We start from the raw sequence: 17,071 nt of genomic DNA on the forward strand, positions 1-17,071 counted from the left end.
AATAATAATAGATAGATAATAATAAATATTAAAAATAAACATATTATTAAAGCCAATTGGCCAAGCACAGCCCACATCCCTGTAGGCCAAGTCTCTTGCCCCAAGCAGAGGGCACACACAAATTGGGCAATGCCTGGAGAGGGCAGTTTACCCCTGGCCAAGCTAGGCTCACAATTCAGCTGTGTGAACAATTTAGCTGCAGAACAGAACTGAGCCTCACCCTTCCCAATCCGTTAACCACAACAGGCAATGCCTGCAGTCCATCCTGTGGCCCTCAGGCAACTCAGGAAAGCCCAGACTGGTACAGAAAAGATTAATGGCAGCAGTTCTGGTTGGGTGGGTTTTGTGACACTACAAGGCATAATTACAAGAAAAACTGAAAGGTTTGTTGTGTGGTTCTTACACAATGCTTTTTTTATTATTGTTGATGATAAACTGGTGGTTTTCATGGGTTTTTTTTGTCCTTAGTTAAAAAGTATTTCCCCATGTTCAAAAGTGTTATATTTCAACAGAAATGTCATAGTCTTCACAAGGGGAATTATTGTTATTGACTAAACAGGGCTGGGATTTCAACAACCATAATGGATGTTGTTGCTTTAAAATGTTAATTCTTCCCAGTGGCTGATTTCTTATGCAAGATATATTTTTTCCTATGAAAAGATCAATAATTTATTACACCACCTTCTTTGGGCAAGAGTTTGGGGGCATATAAAAATGTTGCCTTTTTCAAAAAAAAACTATAGAAATGCCAAAAACCTAACTAATGTTTGCTTTCTTCTAAGAGGTATTTGAGCTTTAAAAAAAAATCAAAAGAAGACAAACATAAGACAAGAAAACACAAAATAATTCCTATTACATTGCAAAATGGAAATGAAAACCTCTCCAGATATAAGGTAGGGCCTGATGTTACAGTTTTTGGATATGTGTACCACTGCTCAGTATAAACACAGAGCAACCAGGCAATGAATAAGAGTAACAAGCACTAGTGATCATGAACAAATCTGGGAAACTGGCATGCATTCTCCGAATCATTTAATTTCACCTTATGGACCTTAAAACTCCATTTTTAAGGAGGCTACAAACAGGGGCAAATTAGAGGACAACTGAGAGGTACCTTCTTTGTTAAAACTGTCATTTACACAACTGAGCCTGTTAGAACAAAAATATTAATATTTGAATAATAAGTAGGTTTTCACATTACCTTTGAGGCCTGGAACAAGAATCTGAACAGAGCAGGACTCCTCTGCAATGTGTTGAGGATATCCAGATCTTAGCAGTGACAGGAAGGCAAGGCTAATTAGAGTCACCAAGAAAACCAGATCTCTCTTCATAATGAGCACTTACAGGTCACTGACTCCTAAACAAAAGAATGAATAAACAGTTATAAGAATTCCAAAGGCTTTCAAGAGTTTCTACAACTACATCCCACTACAAACACAATATATATTTGTGTGCCGTAACCCACACAGCATGAGAAGCACATGTGCAGCTCCTCCAAGCAGGTTTTATGTTCCTCAGTCACCCATGAAACAGGTAGCAGCATATTTAGCAGGTTTTTTTGCTGATAGACTGGATGGGATAAAGCTCGGGAGAAATTTAATTAAACAAGAAGGAGATCAAACAATGCCAGTAATAGGCAATTCTGTGTGCATGTTTTCTGGAGGTGATTGGAGGATTTCTGTGCATGATTGGAGGCAGCTATCTGGAAAGGTAAAAGGAGATAATGCAGCATGTAGGCTTAGAATCACAGGATTGCTTAGGATGGAAAAGACCTCTAAGATCATCAGCCAACCATTAACCCAGGACTGCCAAGTCTGCCACTAAGCCATGTCCCCAAGTGCCACATCTACATGTCTCTAAAATATGTCAGGGAAGGGTGACTCAACTACTTCTCTGGGCAGCCTATTCCAGTGCTTGACAACCCTTTCCATGAAGTAATTTCTTCCTAATGTATAATCTAAACTCCCTCTTGCACAAATTGAGGCCATTTCCTCTTGTCCCTATTTCTTGTAACCTGGGAAAAACGACCATCTCCACCCTGGCTACAACCTCCTCTCAAGTACTTGTAAAGAGCAATAAGGTCTCCCCTGCACCTCCTTTTCTCTAGGCTAAACCCCATTCTTCACAGGACTTGTGCTCCAGAACCTTCACCAGCTCTGTTACCCATCTCTGGACATATTCCAGCACCTCCACGTCCTTCTTGCAGTGAGGCACCCAGAACTGAACACAGGATTTGAGGTGTAAACTCATCAGTGCCAAGTAGAGGGGGAAATCACTGCCCTGGTCCTGCTGGCCACACCATTGCTGATAAAGGGCAGGACATCATTGGCCTTCTTGGCCACCTGGCCTTGCCCTGAAAGTTGTCAGTACTAAGTTCCCACTTGGAGTGGATACTGCTCTAAAGAGGCAATTCAGTAACAGATGAACCAACTCAAAGGCCTGAAAATTCACTTCCCATCTACCTGAGCACTGGAATTGTTCCCAGGCAAATTGTCTGATACAATAGCCCTCATATAAGTCATTGAGGGTGGAAGGCAGGTAATATTTCACTGTATCACTCAATAAAGTTGAATCAGAATCTTCAATAACTCCTGAAGAGAATCACCTTTGAAACATATCCTAGTCAAAGCTGACAAGTGAAATGGCTTGCCTGAAATTAGGCTGTGAATAGATGTCCCAGAAAACAACCAAACAGAAATGGAGTTTGTGTGAAAGGACTGTGAAAAACAGTATCTAGGAGGCCTGTAAAAATACTTTGACAAAAGTGTTATTTATGTATTTCTGATACATTTTTCCAGTCTGTCCTTAATCAGAGCTCAGTAACACACAAATAAGCTGAAAGTCATAACAGGTTTTTTATCATCCTTTATAGACACCATAAGAGCATGTGCATTTTACATCTGGAACAAGAAGATTGGGCTATATTAATTTCCACTCCCTGAATCCCTTCAAAAATAAGCCAGATAGGATTAGGCACAGCTGTGGGACCAGTATGTGGGTCTGTATGCCTCAACAAGTTGGGGATCTAGGAGAGCAGAACTGTTATTTTTGGGATGGCCTGAAGGTATTAACTGGCATAAGAGATGTCTTAGCAGCAAGTAGATGATTTTGGAGTTGGGGGAATAAATTGTCCCTCTGAATTACTGTCCAGTTTGTGCTTCCATTATCCCCTGGGAGACCATAGCAAGGGAATCTGATGGGAGCAGATTTTGTCCCCTTCTTCGTGTGTGGAGGGCATTGCATGAGTTACAGGCCAGGTTCCAACAACCTTGCCTCACAACCCCCTTGCTACACCATCTGTTGCTACATCCAAATGAGGGACAGGGGGTTGCCACAATACACCCCTAAGTTCTTACTGATCATCCAGATCTGGTGCAAAGACTCGTATATGCTGTGAGTCCCTTTTGACGCAAATCTTTTCCCCAGGTTTCTTTCCAAAGGAGAGAGACCTCCAGCTGGAGGACCACACCTTAAAAGATGGTTATCTATGCTTTGAGCTGGGAAGAGCTGTTGGGTCAAGAGATCTCAATACCGTCATAGTCTGATGGGCTACAGTAGGCCAGGAAACCCTAGGGAAAAGGTAATCCTGGGTAAAGTTGGGTAATTTTCCCATGGGGCAAGGGAGGAACAGGGACTATCTGAGATTTTCCACAACCTGCCATGCAGTCCTAGAATAGGTCAGGCATAAGCTACTACATGGACAAGCTTTGCCAACCAGAAAGAATACCTAGGAAAGTGTGGAACTGCTGCTCAAATATTTAGGCCATGGTAAGTTTTGTCACAATTGCAGCAATTATCACTTGAGGTTTCTCAAGTGTACAGGGCAAAACTGAGTTTTGCCACTCAAGGATGAGGAACAGGAGCTAGAGGAGAAGGTACACCATAAAGCCACACATGGATCTGTTAGAATGTGTCCACAGGAGGGACACAAAGTTGATCAGAGAGATGGACCACCTCTCCTACAAAAAACAGGCTGAGAGAGTTGGGGCTGTTCAGCCTGGATGATGCCTTAAGTTTTAGCTGTCATATTTTTCAGATTCTGTGCTGCCTTAGTCTGCAACTCTGAATTTCATATTAAGTGTTGGCAAGTTCACTTCAAAGTAGTTAGACAAAACAACCCTTTTCCAGGAGAACATCTGGTCACCAGCCTGCAGGACATCCCAGGCAGGATATCCCACCTTTTTTATGTAGTGGGAGCACTTCAGGATTCAGAAGATCAGACAAAAAGGCTTTCAAGCCAAGTGGTTCAGATACCCAGCTGAAAGCCTGGAAATTAGGCTGTTTCAGCATGAGCACCTGGCAGACTGGTGATAAGGATTCTTGACGGACAAATTGGAGAGTGGAATGAAATAGCCTGAGATGGAAGAAGAAATTGAAATTACAGTGGTGCTCCTGTCTCTGCATTAGTGAATAAAAGGCAACATCATCTCCTCTGTCTGCATTTTATGAGGATTCAGATGTATCCAGACTCCAACTGAAAGATCAAAGGCTCCAGGTATGTTAAATATTAATGTGACTTTGCAAACTCCTGCACAGCTCAGAGATGAGACAAACATGGAGCAGCTCAGAACTGTCAAGGCTGCTTCTTGGCTCTGCTCAGCAGCCACACATGAAGGATTTTCTGGGGAAAACAAAATCTCCAACAAAGCTTCAGCACATTCCCTGCTGTCTGCTACTGGGCTTACATGTCTCAGAGACAGAGGGGATACAACCCCATCTACCACATATTAACTCAGCTCACAGAGGAAATGGACTTGTTGTAAAAAAAGAAGCTTCTTTAGTGTCATTCAGGTAACAACACCCAGATCCATAAGAATACTCAGGGAAATTACCTTGGTCTGAGAAGAGCCACTAACAGAAGGAAGGTCTGAGGAGGTTGCATATTAAAAACTCTTTGGAATCGTTGTTGCAGTAAAGAGACACATTAACAGCAGAAATCAAGCCACAAGCACTTTGTATATCACTTTCTCCATCTCTCCCTTCTTTCAAAAGAAACCTTCTGCAGCTAAAATTTCTTTCTCTGATTGAAATAAGTTTGATCTCCAGGTATGTGCTACAGCAGACACTTTCACTTCAAAATCCTAGAAAATTTCTTGCCTTTCTGACCTACTTGCAAGCCTTTTCAGACCTAGATGCATAAAGTCATTTAAGAATACTAAATCCCACTGAAACTGGTCCTCAGCCAGGAGGACCAGCCTGTTTTTTCAAACACTGTTTGGCCCTGGTATTTGGAGTATCTTCAGCATTGGTAAAATCAATGCCAGAGAGAAACCTAGACATGTTCAGCACTTGTAAAAGTATGAATATTTTCTCACTGCCTATGCAGGGGTCAAAAGTGAAATGTATGGCTATTAGCAGTGGCCATTAAATTAGTGAAAGCTGAAAGTATTGGAAAAAATTAGGACAAGAAAAAGGCAGCACTTAGTTAAAAAATAAAAAATAATAAAGTGCCTCATTTTCCATCAGAAATGAAAACATATCAATGCAACCAGCACAATAATTTCAAAACAACTTTTGAAATCTCTCAGCTTCAGGAAATCTGCCTCAATCAACAAAAGAGAAGAGGTTTCTCAAGCCAAGCTTCAAATGACAAGTCCTTGAGAGGTCATTGGAGAATCCCAAAGGCCCCACAGGCTCACTCAAAACCCTGCAGGACCAGCCAGGCCAGCTGGCACTCACTGAGTTCCCACACTTCCCTCCAACTCTGGGGGGATGGAAAGCTTGGAGATCACTTGAGCCAGCTAATGCTTCATGCATGAAGTCCCTGTATCCACCATTGGCTCCAAAAGTGCCAGTGGCTAATTCTCTGCCATTATTTTGGACTTAGAAGAAACAACACAGATGATCTGCCAAGATGAAACTAAATGGATGAAAAATGCAGAAGACAAGTGATGCTTGCTGGCATTAATGCTCAGCTAGCCAATAGCTACAAAGTAACTCAAATCCTCTGTGTTATCCTATAGTACTCATCTTTGAGCTGACTTTATTTCACTGAGTAGTTTTCACATTATGATTTCTTTTGCTGTTATTTTAAAAACTATACTTTATTCTCAGGTATCTGAGCTGAATTATCTATATTCTGAATTGAGTATACTTCTGGTACAGACACAGAAATCTGCAGAACCACAGCCACATTTGGTGAGTGACTTTCCCAAGGTGGTTTGAGTCAGCACTACAGACACAGCAATAACTTTCAATAGTTTTCACTCCCTGACTTCTCAAGTCCTTGTCATCCACATCTCAACACCTCCCTGGCAGAACTCTCTGGCAGCTCATGTATCTTCAAGCCACCTGCAGGCCCTAAGCTGAATTCTAGGAGATGCAGCACATGCCCACAAAATCATGCCCACAAAACAGCAGGCTGTAACACAGTCCCCGTGGTATTTCAAACATCTTGAACAGATAAAAGACCAAAAAATAAATTCAGTCCCAGGACTACCTCCAGTGCCCACCTCAGGCCAGGGACAGGTTTCTGGGGGAAGCAGGGAGGAGCAGAAGGGACAAGCCTTCAGCACTGTTGACACAAGCTGCATTTCACCCCTTGGCCCAAGGGCTGTGGATCATTCCCTGGGGAAGAAGCCTTTCACATTGGAGATGAAACCTGTGTCACTGACCCCATCTTTCTTCATTACAGCCTTATTAATCTTCCTAACCTACAGATGTTTTGTGTAGCTAGGCTTTTACTTTATCTAAGCATTTTCTCATTTGTCCTCTCAGTTCCCTTGCACATTACCTTGGGTAATCAAAGATGTGCCCTTGCACATTACCTTGGGTAATCAAACTTTTGCCATCTAGCTAGACTATAAAAATCAGAATCAATTACAAAGCTGCTTAAACATTGGGTGATCATTATCCTAACATTGCAATGCTCTCAAGTTAAATGCTACGTGTTGATTTAAAGGTTAAAGCAATGGACTTGAGAGACTGAAAAAATCCCTAAATATTAATACTGTAGAATTGCAAAAATGAGGACCATAACTGCCATAGTTACCAAGCCTCTGTGAAATCTATGGAGCATGGAGTAGCATAAAGCAGAGACATAACACATTTCAGCACCTGACGTCGCTGAAGAACAGCGAGGTTTGCTGTAGAGGACAAAAGAGTGAGTCTAAGCGGATGGGAAGCAAGCATTACCTAAAAAGCAAACTGATGCTAAGTCCTTGGTTACTCTCCAAAGTACACTTAATACTGGCACAACAGAGCCATTTCCTCACACAATGTTTTTGAGGTGTAAGGTATCATTAGTTTGTCAACATAGATGCCCTTATCAGGTGTAGATAGAGTAGTATCATTTTTCATCAAGAAGAATGTTTTTAAAAATTGGGACAAATTTTGTCCTGATGTTGTTCTGCTGAAGCCAATAAGCTGATGTTAGAATTAACTCACTGTCATCTGTACTGAAAGTGTAAAACCGAGGCTTCAGCAAGAGTGAGATAAAGTAGTGCCAGAAAGGCGCAAGTTTTCAAAACTTTTAACTCGAGGGAGATGGGACCTGAGTGCCAAATTTTTCACAATAGTTCTCTATGGATTTTTAGACAATCTATGGATTTTTTGTAGAAAATAACACCCAAGTACATTTTTGTTTTTATGTAAATTGGTGCTCAGAGACAACTAGAAATACTAAACAGAATTTCTCATGCAATGTTTCAGTCAAAGTCTGGACTAGATTACAATATCTCTTCTGCCTTCAGCTATATTTTACAAAAATAGTTTGTGATTTTGGATGCCATCACTGTTATATGTCAGATCAAATTTTTTGTATTCTCAACCACAAACAAACAAGCAAACAAACTAGTGTACAGGGTTCTAATTTAACTATCAGTTCTTCTAAAACAGGGGTCTAAAATGTCTCTCTTCACTTCCACTCCTATAAAGCAGTTACATGAGAACTTCATACTATCCCCACACAGTTATCTGTAGGAAATAAAAACCCAAGGATTCACCAAGAATCAGTGAATGATGTGGAGAATGCTGCAGGGAACATTTCTGTACAAGAATAAATACATCATATGAACATATGCATTTTAATTTTATTTATGAAGTTTTAAGGCATTGCTTTTCAGCCCTTCCCATCCACAGAGGCTTAGGACTGGCTGCACAAGTTTGGATATCTGTGCAATATTATTCCCACTCACACTTTGCAACATATTCTCATTCTTGAGGTGTTTGGAAGTTTTCCTAGGTGGGCCTGACCATTGTCTACTTGAGGGCACTGGACAGGCTCAAAAGGCAAACTCACCCTGGGAGTTCCTGCAGTTCCATTCTGGGAGGTGTAGAGAAGAGACAGAAAAGTCTATCAAGGCCCCATCCAGTCATCCCAGCCATGCCAGCAGTGGCACCTGCCTTTTGCACAACAGAAATGCCATTCAAGTATTGATCCAAAGGGTGTGAAGTAACAACTATGGAAGATCCTTAACTTAAAAGGATAGAAACACACAGCTCCAGTTCCCCAAGAGAGAGTAATTGCTGACATTGGATGGACACAGCAGGTGCAATTAGACTACACTCAAGCATGCAACATTAAAGAATGATAGGAAGCAGAGAAAAAGCCTGATGACAAAGCCAGCTCAAGCCTAGTGGTAGGACACTAGACTAAACTGGGTAAAATGAGTTTTCTGATTTCTGTTTTAATGTCCTGCAATTTAATCATGTATAAACACAGGGACAGGTCAGAAATATCCAGATAGAAGACAAAATCTAAGAAAAGCAGATTATGAGATTAAAGGAAGAACAAATACAAGAGACAAATCATAGGATATAGACTACTAGTGGACATAGAGGAAAAGGGAAAAATTAGACGTCTGACCAGAGAAAGGACAGAGGAGCAATGGCACCATCCCAGAGGGTGAGGGGACAGGAAAAAGGTTTGCTTTGGGTTGTCACAATAACCTACTCCTCATTGAGGAGAAAAAACAAGAGCTGAAACAGTTTCTGACCCCCTTTTCTCACACATTAGATAAGTGACAACTACAATTAAAGGAGGTTTTAAGAATAAAGGGAAGCCACTTCAACTGCTTCCCAGTTCTTCCCAATGTTTCAAGTATGACACCTCAAAAAGTGAACCACAAGACAGAGCACAGCTGCCATTAGCAGATGCCCATTTATCAGGACAACTCTGCATTGCTCCAGACCTCAAGCTAGCAGAGGTTAGTTTTAAACAGACCGTTGGAGGGGATTTAACTGTTCTGGCTTAGGTGGTCAGTCTGAGAAAATCATCCTGAACACTGTGTAGCCAAGTCAGAGAAAGGCACCTTGGCACAGGGATTCCTTCCATCCCAATACAGAACAGAACCAATCATTGACTCTGGAGGTACCTGTTCATTGCTGAGTATCACTAGTTCAGCCTTGCAGGTATGTAAAGTTAGGTGAGAGGTGTCCCATCATTGCTAATTAGCTAAGTCAGTCTACAGGAGAGTTAACAGCAGCCTGGCTTCCTGCTGCAGTCACACATTAGCCTCCCCTTCTCTGTACTGTCACCAACAGCCAGCTGACCCCAGCTAGCACAGGCTGCTATTCCAGCAGTAAGATATTCCTCTGCTTGTAATGTTGTTTTTCAGTTGATTTAATTCCTTGGTTCCTGGCAAGGATAAAATGTCCATAATTCCTGTGCAAAATTATGCCAGCCAAGGAAAGGAATGCCCTTGGCAGCAGCTGAGATGGCCTCCAGTGTTTTACAAAACTGTGCCATTGCATGCCAGCAGCATACAGAAAACAGGAAGATCCATAAGTGAAAGAATTCAAGGGACTAAATCACCAGGAAAAACAAACAAATAAACAAACTACAAAACCACAAAAGCAAACCAAAACAACAAACAAAAACAAACACACAAACAACAACGAAACAAACCAAAAACCTACAAGAAAACCCACAAAAAAAAAAACCAAAAAAACACCAAAAACTAAAAAACAACCCAGCACATAATGAGAGTGGGAACATTTTAAAAGAAGGAAAGATATGGCAAAATACTAGGTTGCAATGGAAAATAATAACCAGTAAAAGATACAGAACATAGGAAATACAACAACATCAGGCATTTTGTAATAGCACGCAAGCCACCAAGAGTTATGGAAAGGATCCAAGAGTGTTATCCTCAAATGACAAGGACATATTTCTTGTAGTGATATCCTCAATATAACAAAACACTGTGGTACATAAGCATTCATTATCAAAATCTTGCATTTGAACTGGGGCAGTGTCAATGCTATTTCAACAAAATGTTATTTTAACTTTCAGGCTGAGAGACCAACACTCTACACGTGACTACATCAGTGCACAGGGGAATGGCTACAGATGTCATTTATCTTGTCTTCTGTAAAGCCTTTGACATGGTGCCCCACAACATCTTCTCTCTAAATTGGAGAGATATGAATTTGATGGGTAGAGTGTTAGTGGTTGGACAATCACATCTTGAAGGTGGTGGCCAACAGCTCAGTGTCCTGATGGACATCAGTGATAAGTTGTGCCCCTGAGGGGTCTGTACTGGAACCAATGTAATTAATATCATCATTAGTAACATGGATGAAGGGATTGAGTGCACCCTCAGCAAATTGGCAGATGACACCAAGCTGTGGTGCAGTGACACTCCTGAAGGACAGGATGCCATCCAGAGGGACCTGGACAAGCTGGAGAAGTGGCCCATGGGAATCTCTTGAGGTTTAACAAGACCAGGTGCAAGGTGCTGCACCTGGGTTGGGGCAATCCCCGGTATCAGCACAGGCTGGGGATGAACAGATCCAGAGCAGCCCTGCTGAGAAGGATTTGGGGGTGTGAGGGGGGTGAGAGGCTGGACATGACCCAGCCATGTGCCCTCACAGCCTGGAGAGCCAAACCTGCCCTGGGCTGCATCAGAGGCAGCATGGGGAGGGGATTCTGCCCCTCTGCTCTGCTCTGCTGAGACCCCACCTGCAGGGCTGCATCCAGCTCTGGGGCCCCCAGCACAGGAAGGACATGGACCTGTGGGAGTGAGTCCAGAGGAGGCCACCAAGATGATCAGAGGGATGGAGCAGCTCTCCTACAAGGAAAGGCTGAGATATTTGGGATTCCTGGAGTCACCTAATTGCAGCCTTCCAGTACCTAAAGGGAGTCTAAAAGAAAGATGTGGAAATACATTTTACAAGAGCATATAGTGACAGGACTACAGTGAATGGGTTCAAATTGAAAGCAGCTTTAGATTAGATACTGGGAAGATATTCTTTACTGTGAGAGTGGTAAGGCACTCACATAAGGCTGCCTAGGGATGTTGTGGATGCCCCATCCCTGGAAGTGCTCAAGGCCAGACTGGATGAGGCTTTGAGCAACCTGGTATAGTGGAAGATGTCCCTGTCCATGGCAGCGGAGTTGGAACCAGATGATTGTAAAGGTCCCTTCCAGTCCAGACCATTCTAGATTCTATATCTTCATTGGACAAGTGACAGGTGATCTTGATAGCAAGAGTACTACCCAATGTCCTTTTATTCTTAGAGCTCTCATACACCTTTCCAAATATAGATTAGAGAAAGAAGGCAAAAGAAAGGGGAACTTATAAAAACAGCTACCCACATTAATAGAAAATATATGGTTGGTACACAGAAATAGTTGTATAAGCAAAATGCAGCGGGAAAATAAACAGATTTCTATGTGTCTGATGTGACTTAGTTGAAGCACACATAAAGGCACTCAATTCTAGACATTAACAAAGTACTCAGAAGTCAAAGTATTCTTACACTGGTATGCCACAGCAGACTTTCACTAATCAGTCTATATCATTGTCAATAGCCATGATCCAGTGTAAAAGCTATTGCCAAAAGGAACCTTGTGGAAATATCTTTCAGTGGCAAAACCTCCCAGAGCAGCTTTTAGACATGCCACAACATATGCACTCAAAATACTTTATCATGTACAATGCACTGGTTGACAAATATTTTTAAAATTTGAGAAGGAGTACAAGGGATTGCATGCAGTTTGAGATGCTTTTGACAATCTCATTTCATTGTGTAAATCTGAAATATTAATTCAGATGTAAACAGATAGAATGTGAAGAGCCCAACTTGCAAGCAAGGGTGTTCATCTGAATCCATATAAAGAAGGTGTTACTTCCCTTAAATGTATATCATGATGCTTTTGCTACCAAAAGATTCTTGAGGATGACAACCCCCTTAGAAATTTTTTCATTGAAGTCCTTCCATCTAACCAACTGCCCCAAGAGATTTCTGCATTTTAATAATGTACATTTCTAGGGAATAATATAACAAGCTGTGTTAAGTAAGTGATAACTACTGGCATTTCCACTGCTTTGGTACTCAGCAAATTCTCTAACAATAGCTGCAGATGTACCTTTCACACAGCTAGAACATGACCAGAGGGCAGCTATGCACCAATTAAGAAGCTGCAGAACAGCTAAGCAATGATCACTTAAACTTCCACGTCTGTCTGCTCAGAATTTATAGGGCACTAACAGGAGCAAAAACTAATGCTACTGTTCTGATTGTGCAGTTACCAGTAAAATAACAGGCTTCAGTGGTGTTAAAGAGTAAACTGACCTGAAATCCCAACATCCACCAGCTGACTTAAGAAAAGGAACAACGAAAACAAAACCAAGACTTGCCACAGTTACTCAGTGCTGCCAAAAAGATACAGAGGCATCAGTTCTATACATAACAGAAAGTCCATGTACTCAGTCACTGTAGCTGCAATGTTTAATGTCATCTTCCCTAAAATCAAGGAACAGTGTGGATGTAATCACTTGTACATTAAGTGTAATTAGGCAAATGCATGTTTAAATACAGAGTTGCTTAGGAGACAGTCTGTCAGACGTAGTGGGCTGGCCATGGCTGGAGGTCAGTTACCCACCAAGCCCCTCTATAGGTTTTGTACAACAGTCATAAAAGTAGAGAACGACAACAGAGAGTTTTTGACACTCCACAATTACATAAAAGGCAACTTTGACATATCATATGTCATATCTTGGCCTGGGTTGGAAGGGAGCTTAAAGGTCATCTGGTTCCAACCTCTTGGCCATGGGCAGGGACCCTCCACTAGACCAGATTGCTCAGAGCTCCAACCTGGCCTTGAACACTTCCAGGGATGGGGCATCCACAACTTCTCTGGGCAGCCAGTTCCGGTGCCTCACAGTAAAGAATATTTTTCTACTATTTAACTAAAGTTTGAAGCCCTTTCCCCCAGTCCTGTCACTACAGGCCTTTGTAAAAAGTCCCTTTCCATCTTTCCTCTAAGTTCCCTTCAGGTACTGGAAGGCTGCAATTAGGTCACCCCAAAACCTTCTCTTCTGGCTGAACAAGCTCAATTCATGAAGATACTAAACTGCAAAGGAAGATAACCTACAATAAAGAGTTTTTTCAGCATAGTATGGCTCTCACTACATAATCTCATTTAATCTCTACATTAGCTTTAAATTGCAAGTTCATTGCACAGCTAGGGAGAAGCACCGCAAGTGCATCTGTAGGTGCTGCTGGCAGATCCAGCACTCTGCAGTCTCCTCAGCATGCACCATCAGTCCTTCTCTTGCTGTTCCACATGTTCTCAGTATCTGTTTCCTTAACATTTCTTGAACATAACTCCACTCCAGCGAGCCATCAGAGACCTGTTTTCTTATTAACACCATTCTGACAAAGCTCATTGATACACATTTTTCTTTTCCTATTTAATAAGGCTTTTTTTTTCTGTTTCCTGTGCTAGGCCTTCATTTCATTCTTGTCTGGTGTTTTTAATCCATTGTCTATTATTACTGTGCCACCTAACAATGCTGGTTCTTTCATATCAAATTTTTTAAAGCTCTTTGTTTTAATTCCCAAAAATTAGATCTCTTACAAAACTTTCTCTGATGATAACAAAAGGTTCTATATATAAGTAAAATTAAAATTATAAAATCACTTTTATAATTTTGTCCTTCCAAAGAGCAGACTGACCCTGGCATTCAACATCTCATCTGTGGTCTCTTGGAGGCCCATTTCTCAAGAGACCACTAAAGATGAATAAATGGATACCTACTGTCAGCAAGTTTCAGTATTTGCTAAAATCATCAGCACCATCACAGAAGATTTTGGGGTGGTCCACAACTAAGTCTGAAAATCACTCAAATTAAACAGAAAATCTTAGAGTACTGTCTGAAGGTTGTTGTTATTTATGCTTATTCTGCAACTAGCAAACAGGACAAAAAGAAAATAATCACAGAGAGAGCCATACCTAAGACCAAAGACAGGCACCAGGAACTTAAGCACATCTATGGATACAGCTTCATTCTTCAAAATCCCTATTCAAAAGACAGCCAAAGCTGCAGCAGTTTCTCTTTCCACTCTCCATCCTTTTTCCCCATTTTTCACCCCTAAACCTCCAAGTGCCTAAGGTCAACACCGGCAACACTATCTCTGAATCTCCTTCTGTGGACTCATCCCAGGTTCAAACAAAGCATCCAAAACCATCTCCTAACAATCAGCCACCTTAAGAGGTAGGAGGTTCCTGTGGTTTTACTGGAAAACTTGGGTGTCTAAGCTTTTCTTACTGCACAGACCAGAGATGGTCAACATCTTGCCTGAGAAGAATAACAAGACACTCTTCTCCCGCCTAGCACATTTCCATCAAGGAAACACACCCAAATCATTCAGTCTCCTCCAAGCACACCAGATTATTATGTTGGTTAGTTACAAGGGCACCTTTCCAGCAGATGCGAGGTGGAGGTTTGGAGCAGAGTAATGAGCTGCATATAGACCTCCTAGTTCCCGGGTAAGTGGTCCCAGACAGCAGGTTATGTGACAGCTGGGTAGCAGCAGTCTAGTTCTCAAAGAGAACTACAGAAAACACTTTTCTCTGAGCCATTTTTCAAAATCCCCATGCTTGAAGAACAACTCAGCACACAAATTCAAGGTTAGCTTGCACCTTGCAGAACTCCAGTTCCTGCAGCATTTGGCACTAAAGATGGTGAATTGATCCACATCCAGCAGAGAAAATCATGGAACACCTCTCAGAAGCAATTTTCAGATAGCTGCTGTGGCCATCACACACTTGTCTGACTGTCGTGAGTCACTTTCTTCAGCCCTTAGCTCTCTTCCACTCACTCCATATTGCACAGTCAGTTCTTGGTTTGCACTCTGGTATCCAGCCTGCAGCACTGTGAAACTATTTATTCATGCCTATGTTTCACATACTGTTGGACTAGATCTTCAAAAGTCCCTTCCAACCCAAACCATTCTATGATTCAGTGCAGAAAAAAAACAACGTAAATCCTATAACCCCTCACCATTTGTCATACTGCTCTGTCCTGGCCTCCAGGACACTCCATGGACCTCCTAAACAATCTTCTGATAAAGTTTTGAGGGGGCAGCATCCAAATAGTCACAGAAGCTAAGGATCCTAGGATCCTATGGAAAAATTAGGAAACTGGTGCACTGACGAAGTGCTCAAGCAGACCAGCTTCTGTTCTTTTCTTGACTACAATTATCTTATACAACTATGGGCAAATGACCGAGGACTAGACTTTTCTGAAGAGCCACTTAGATGGGTGAGATGACACCTTTCTGGATCTTCAAAACCACCTCTTTCTAAAGCTTCAGGCTTCTAGTAGGTTGTTTTCCTCTTAAGAGTTCTTAAAAAATCTGAACATCCAGCCATACTCCCTTGCATTTTTCAGTTTGAAATATATAAAATAGAACATTTTCAGTACAAAACTTGGCAGAAGCATTAACAAAGCCTTAGAAGTGTTATTAAATATTTTCTCCTTTGTACAGGTGTTTGCATGGCCAAAAACCACAAAAGGCTTTAAACCTTCTGCTGGCACTCTCTTGAAGTGTCCTACTCTCATGGCTGAAAACCAGGACGGCCTGTGGATCATGCAAACCAGAAGGAAACAACTGAATTTTAAGAAGCTGCCAACTAGTTATCAAACAGCTGATGCCTTATGAGCCCAGCCTGTGCCTCTTTCACGAGACTAACTTTTCCAAAATACACCCTAACACTCCTTTCATCAAGGGAAATTAAAATAGCAAGACCCTGACCACACAGCCTTACGGGAAGTGTGGCTCAGCTGTGAGGTTCAGCCAGTAGTGAAATGCAGTGCAAAGCACAAACTACACTTCCCAAGAGACACCATGAGAATATTTTTGGCTAAACTCTCCTGGTTTTCAGCCAAAATAATTTGACAAAAGAACTGAACTATCCCAGAAAACTGACACTTTTCTTTAAAAAGCTACTCTGCCAAAAGTCTTCCTACTTCAAAAGGATTCTCATTCAAGAATTTTTGGACAGCCCTAGAGATGACTAAAAAGAGCTTTATAAACAGTGTAAAATCACTCAAAATAATCAGAAAAAAAACAGTCTTGAACACAGCATACAATTAGAAATTGCGTAGATTTCTGCTGCTTCCACAGAGCACTTCTCTGTTGACTGTAGAACGATGTCACGTTTCAACTGCTATTCTGACTATGAATTTAACTTACACATTATCTTTCATGTATTAACTAAAACAATAATTTCATTTTAACAGATACATCTAAGAATTTTATGAAAGAGAGTGAAAACATTTTTAAAAGGAATACTCAACTTGTAAGTCTTACTTCTTGTCTACAACATTGGCACCCCTTATCTATGCTGCATCAGTAACATACTAAAATTTTAGGGATAATTTTGTCAACTTTAAATCAGTGTTTGTTTTATATTTTCTGATTACTATAATGCCTTAAATGTTCATGACCATGTAAACAATCACATACATATTAAATACAAATATCTCAGTTACAGAGAGGAAAACATAGGGAAGCAGTTTTTACATTTGTAACATTTTAAAAATATTTCAATATCCAAGAACCAAAGTGTATTGGTTTTATACCAATCCACAAAGCCATAATATTTCCAGTCCAGTTGCACCTTTTCACTGTATGACAAGTAAAGTTAGGTATTTTCCACAGTGATTTGATTTTGCAAGAAAACAATCTTCCTCCAAAATTTACACATAGGTATGCACAGAGGTCAGAATGGAAACTTGCAAGTCCATTATGAATCCTAGCTTTCATAGCTCATGACTGAAAAGCACGCATGTGCCTGGCTGCTTACTGAAGTATTTCTTACTCTCACTCATTCCTG

At 41.2% G+C, this 17,071-nt stretch overlaps 1 protein-coding gene across 2 annotated transcripts in view; it reads right to left on the bottom strand.

Moving 5' to 3' along the window:
* The window catches only part of COLEC11 (collectin subfamily member 11), a 21,737-nt gene extending 20,401 nt beyond the window's left edge, over nucleotides 1–1,336 (bottom strand). Inside the window, exon 1 of one of the 2 annotated variants that reach the window (XM_005426227.2) lies at nucleotides 1,202–1,336. In XM_005426227.2, the coding sequence (XP_005426284.1) occupies nucleotides 1,202–1,331 (130 nt within the window). In that variant the 5' untranslated portion in view covers nucleotides 1,332–1,336. The remainder of the gene's footprint in view (nucleotides 1–1,201) is intronic. The other variant, XM_031061282.1, reaches the window with a different exon arrangement.
* Nucleotides 1,337–17,071: the final 15,735 nt, after the last annotated feature.

Source organism: Geospiza fortis, unplaced genomic scaffold (assembly GCF_000277835.1).
Source record: "Geospiza fortis unplaced genomic scaffold, GeoFor_1.0 scaffold139, whole genome shotgun sequence".
Classification (NCBI taxonomy): Eukaryota; Metazoa; Chordata; class Aves; order Passeriformes; family Thraupidae; genus Geospiza; species Geospiza fortis.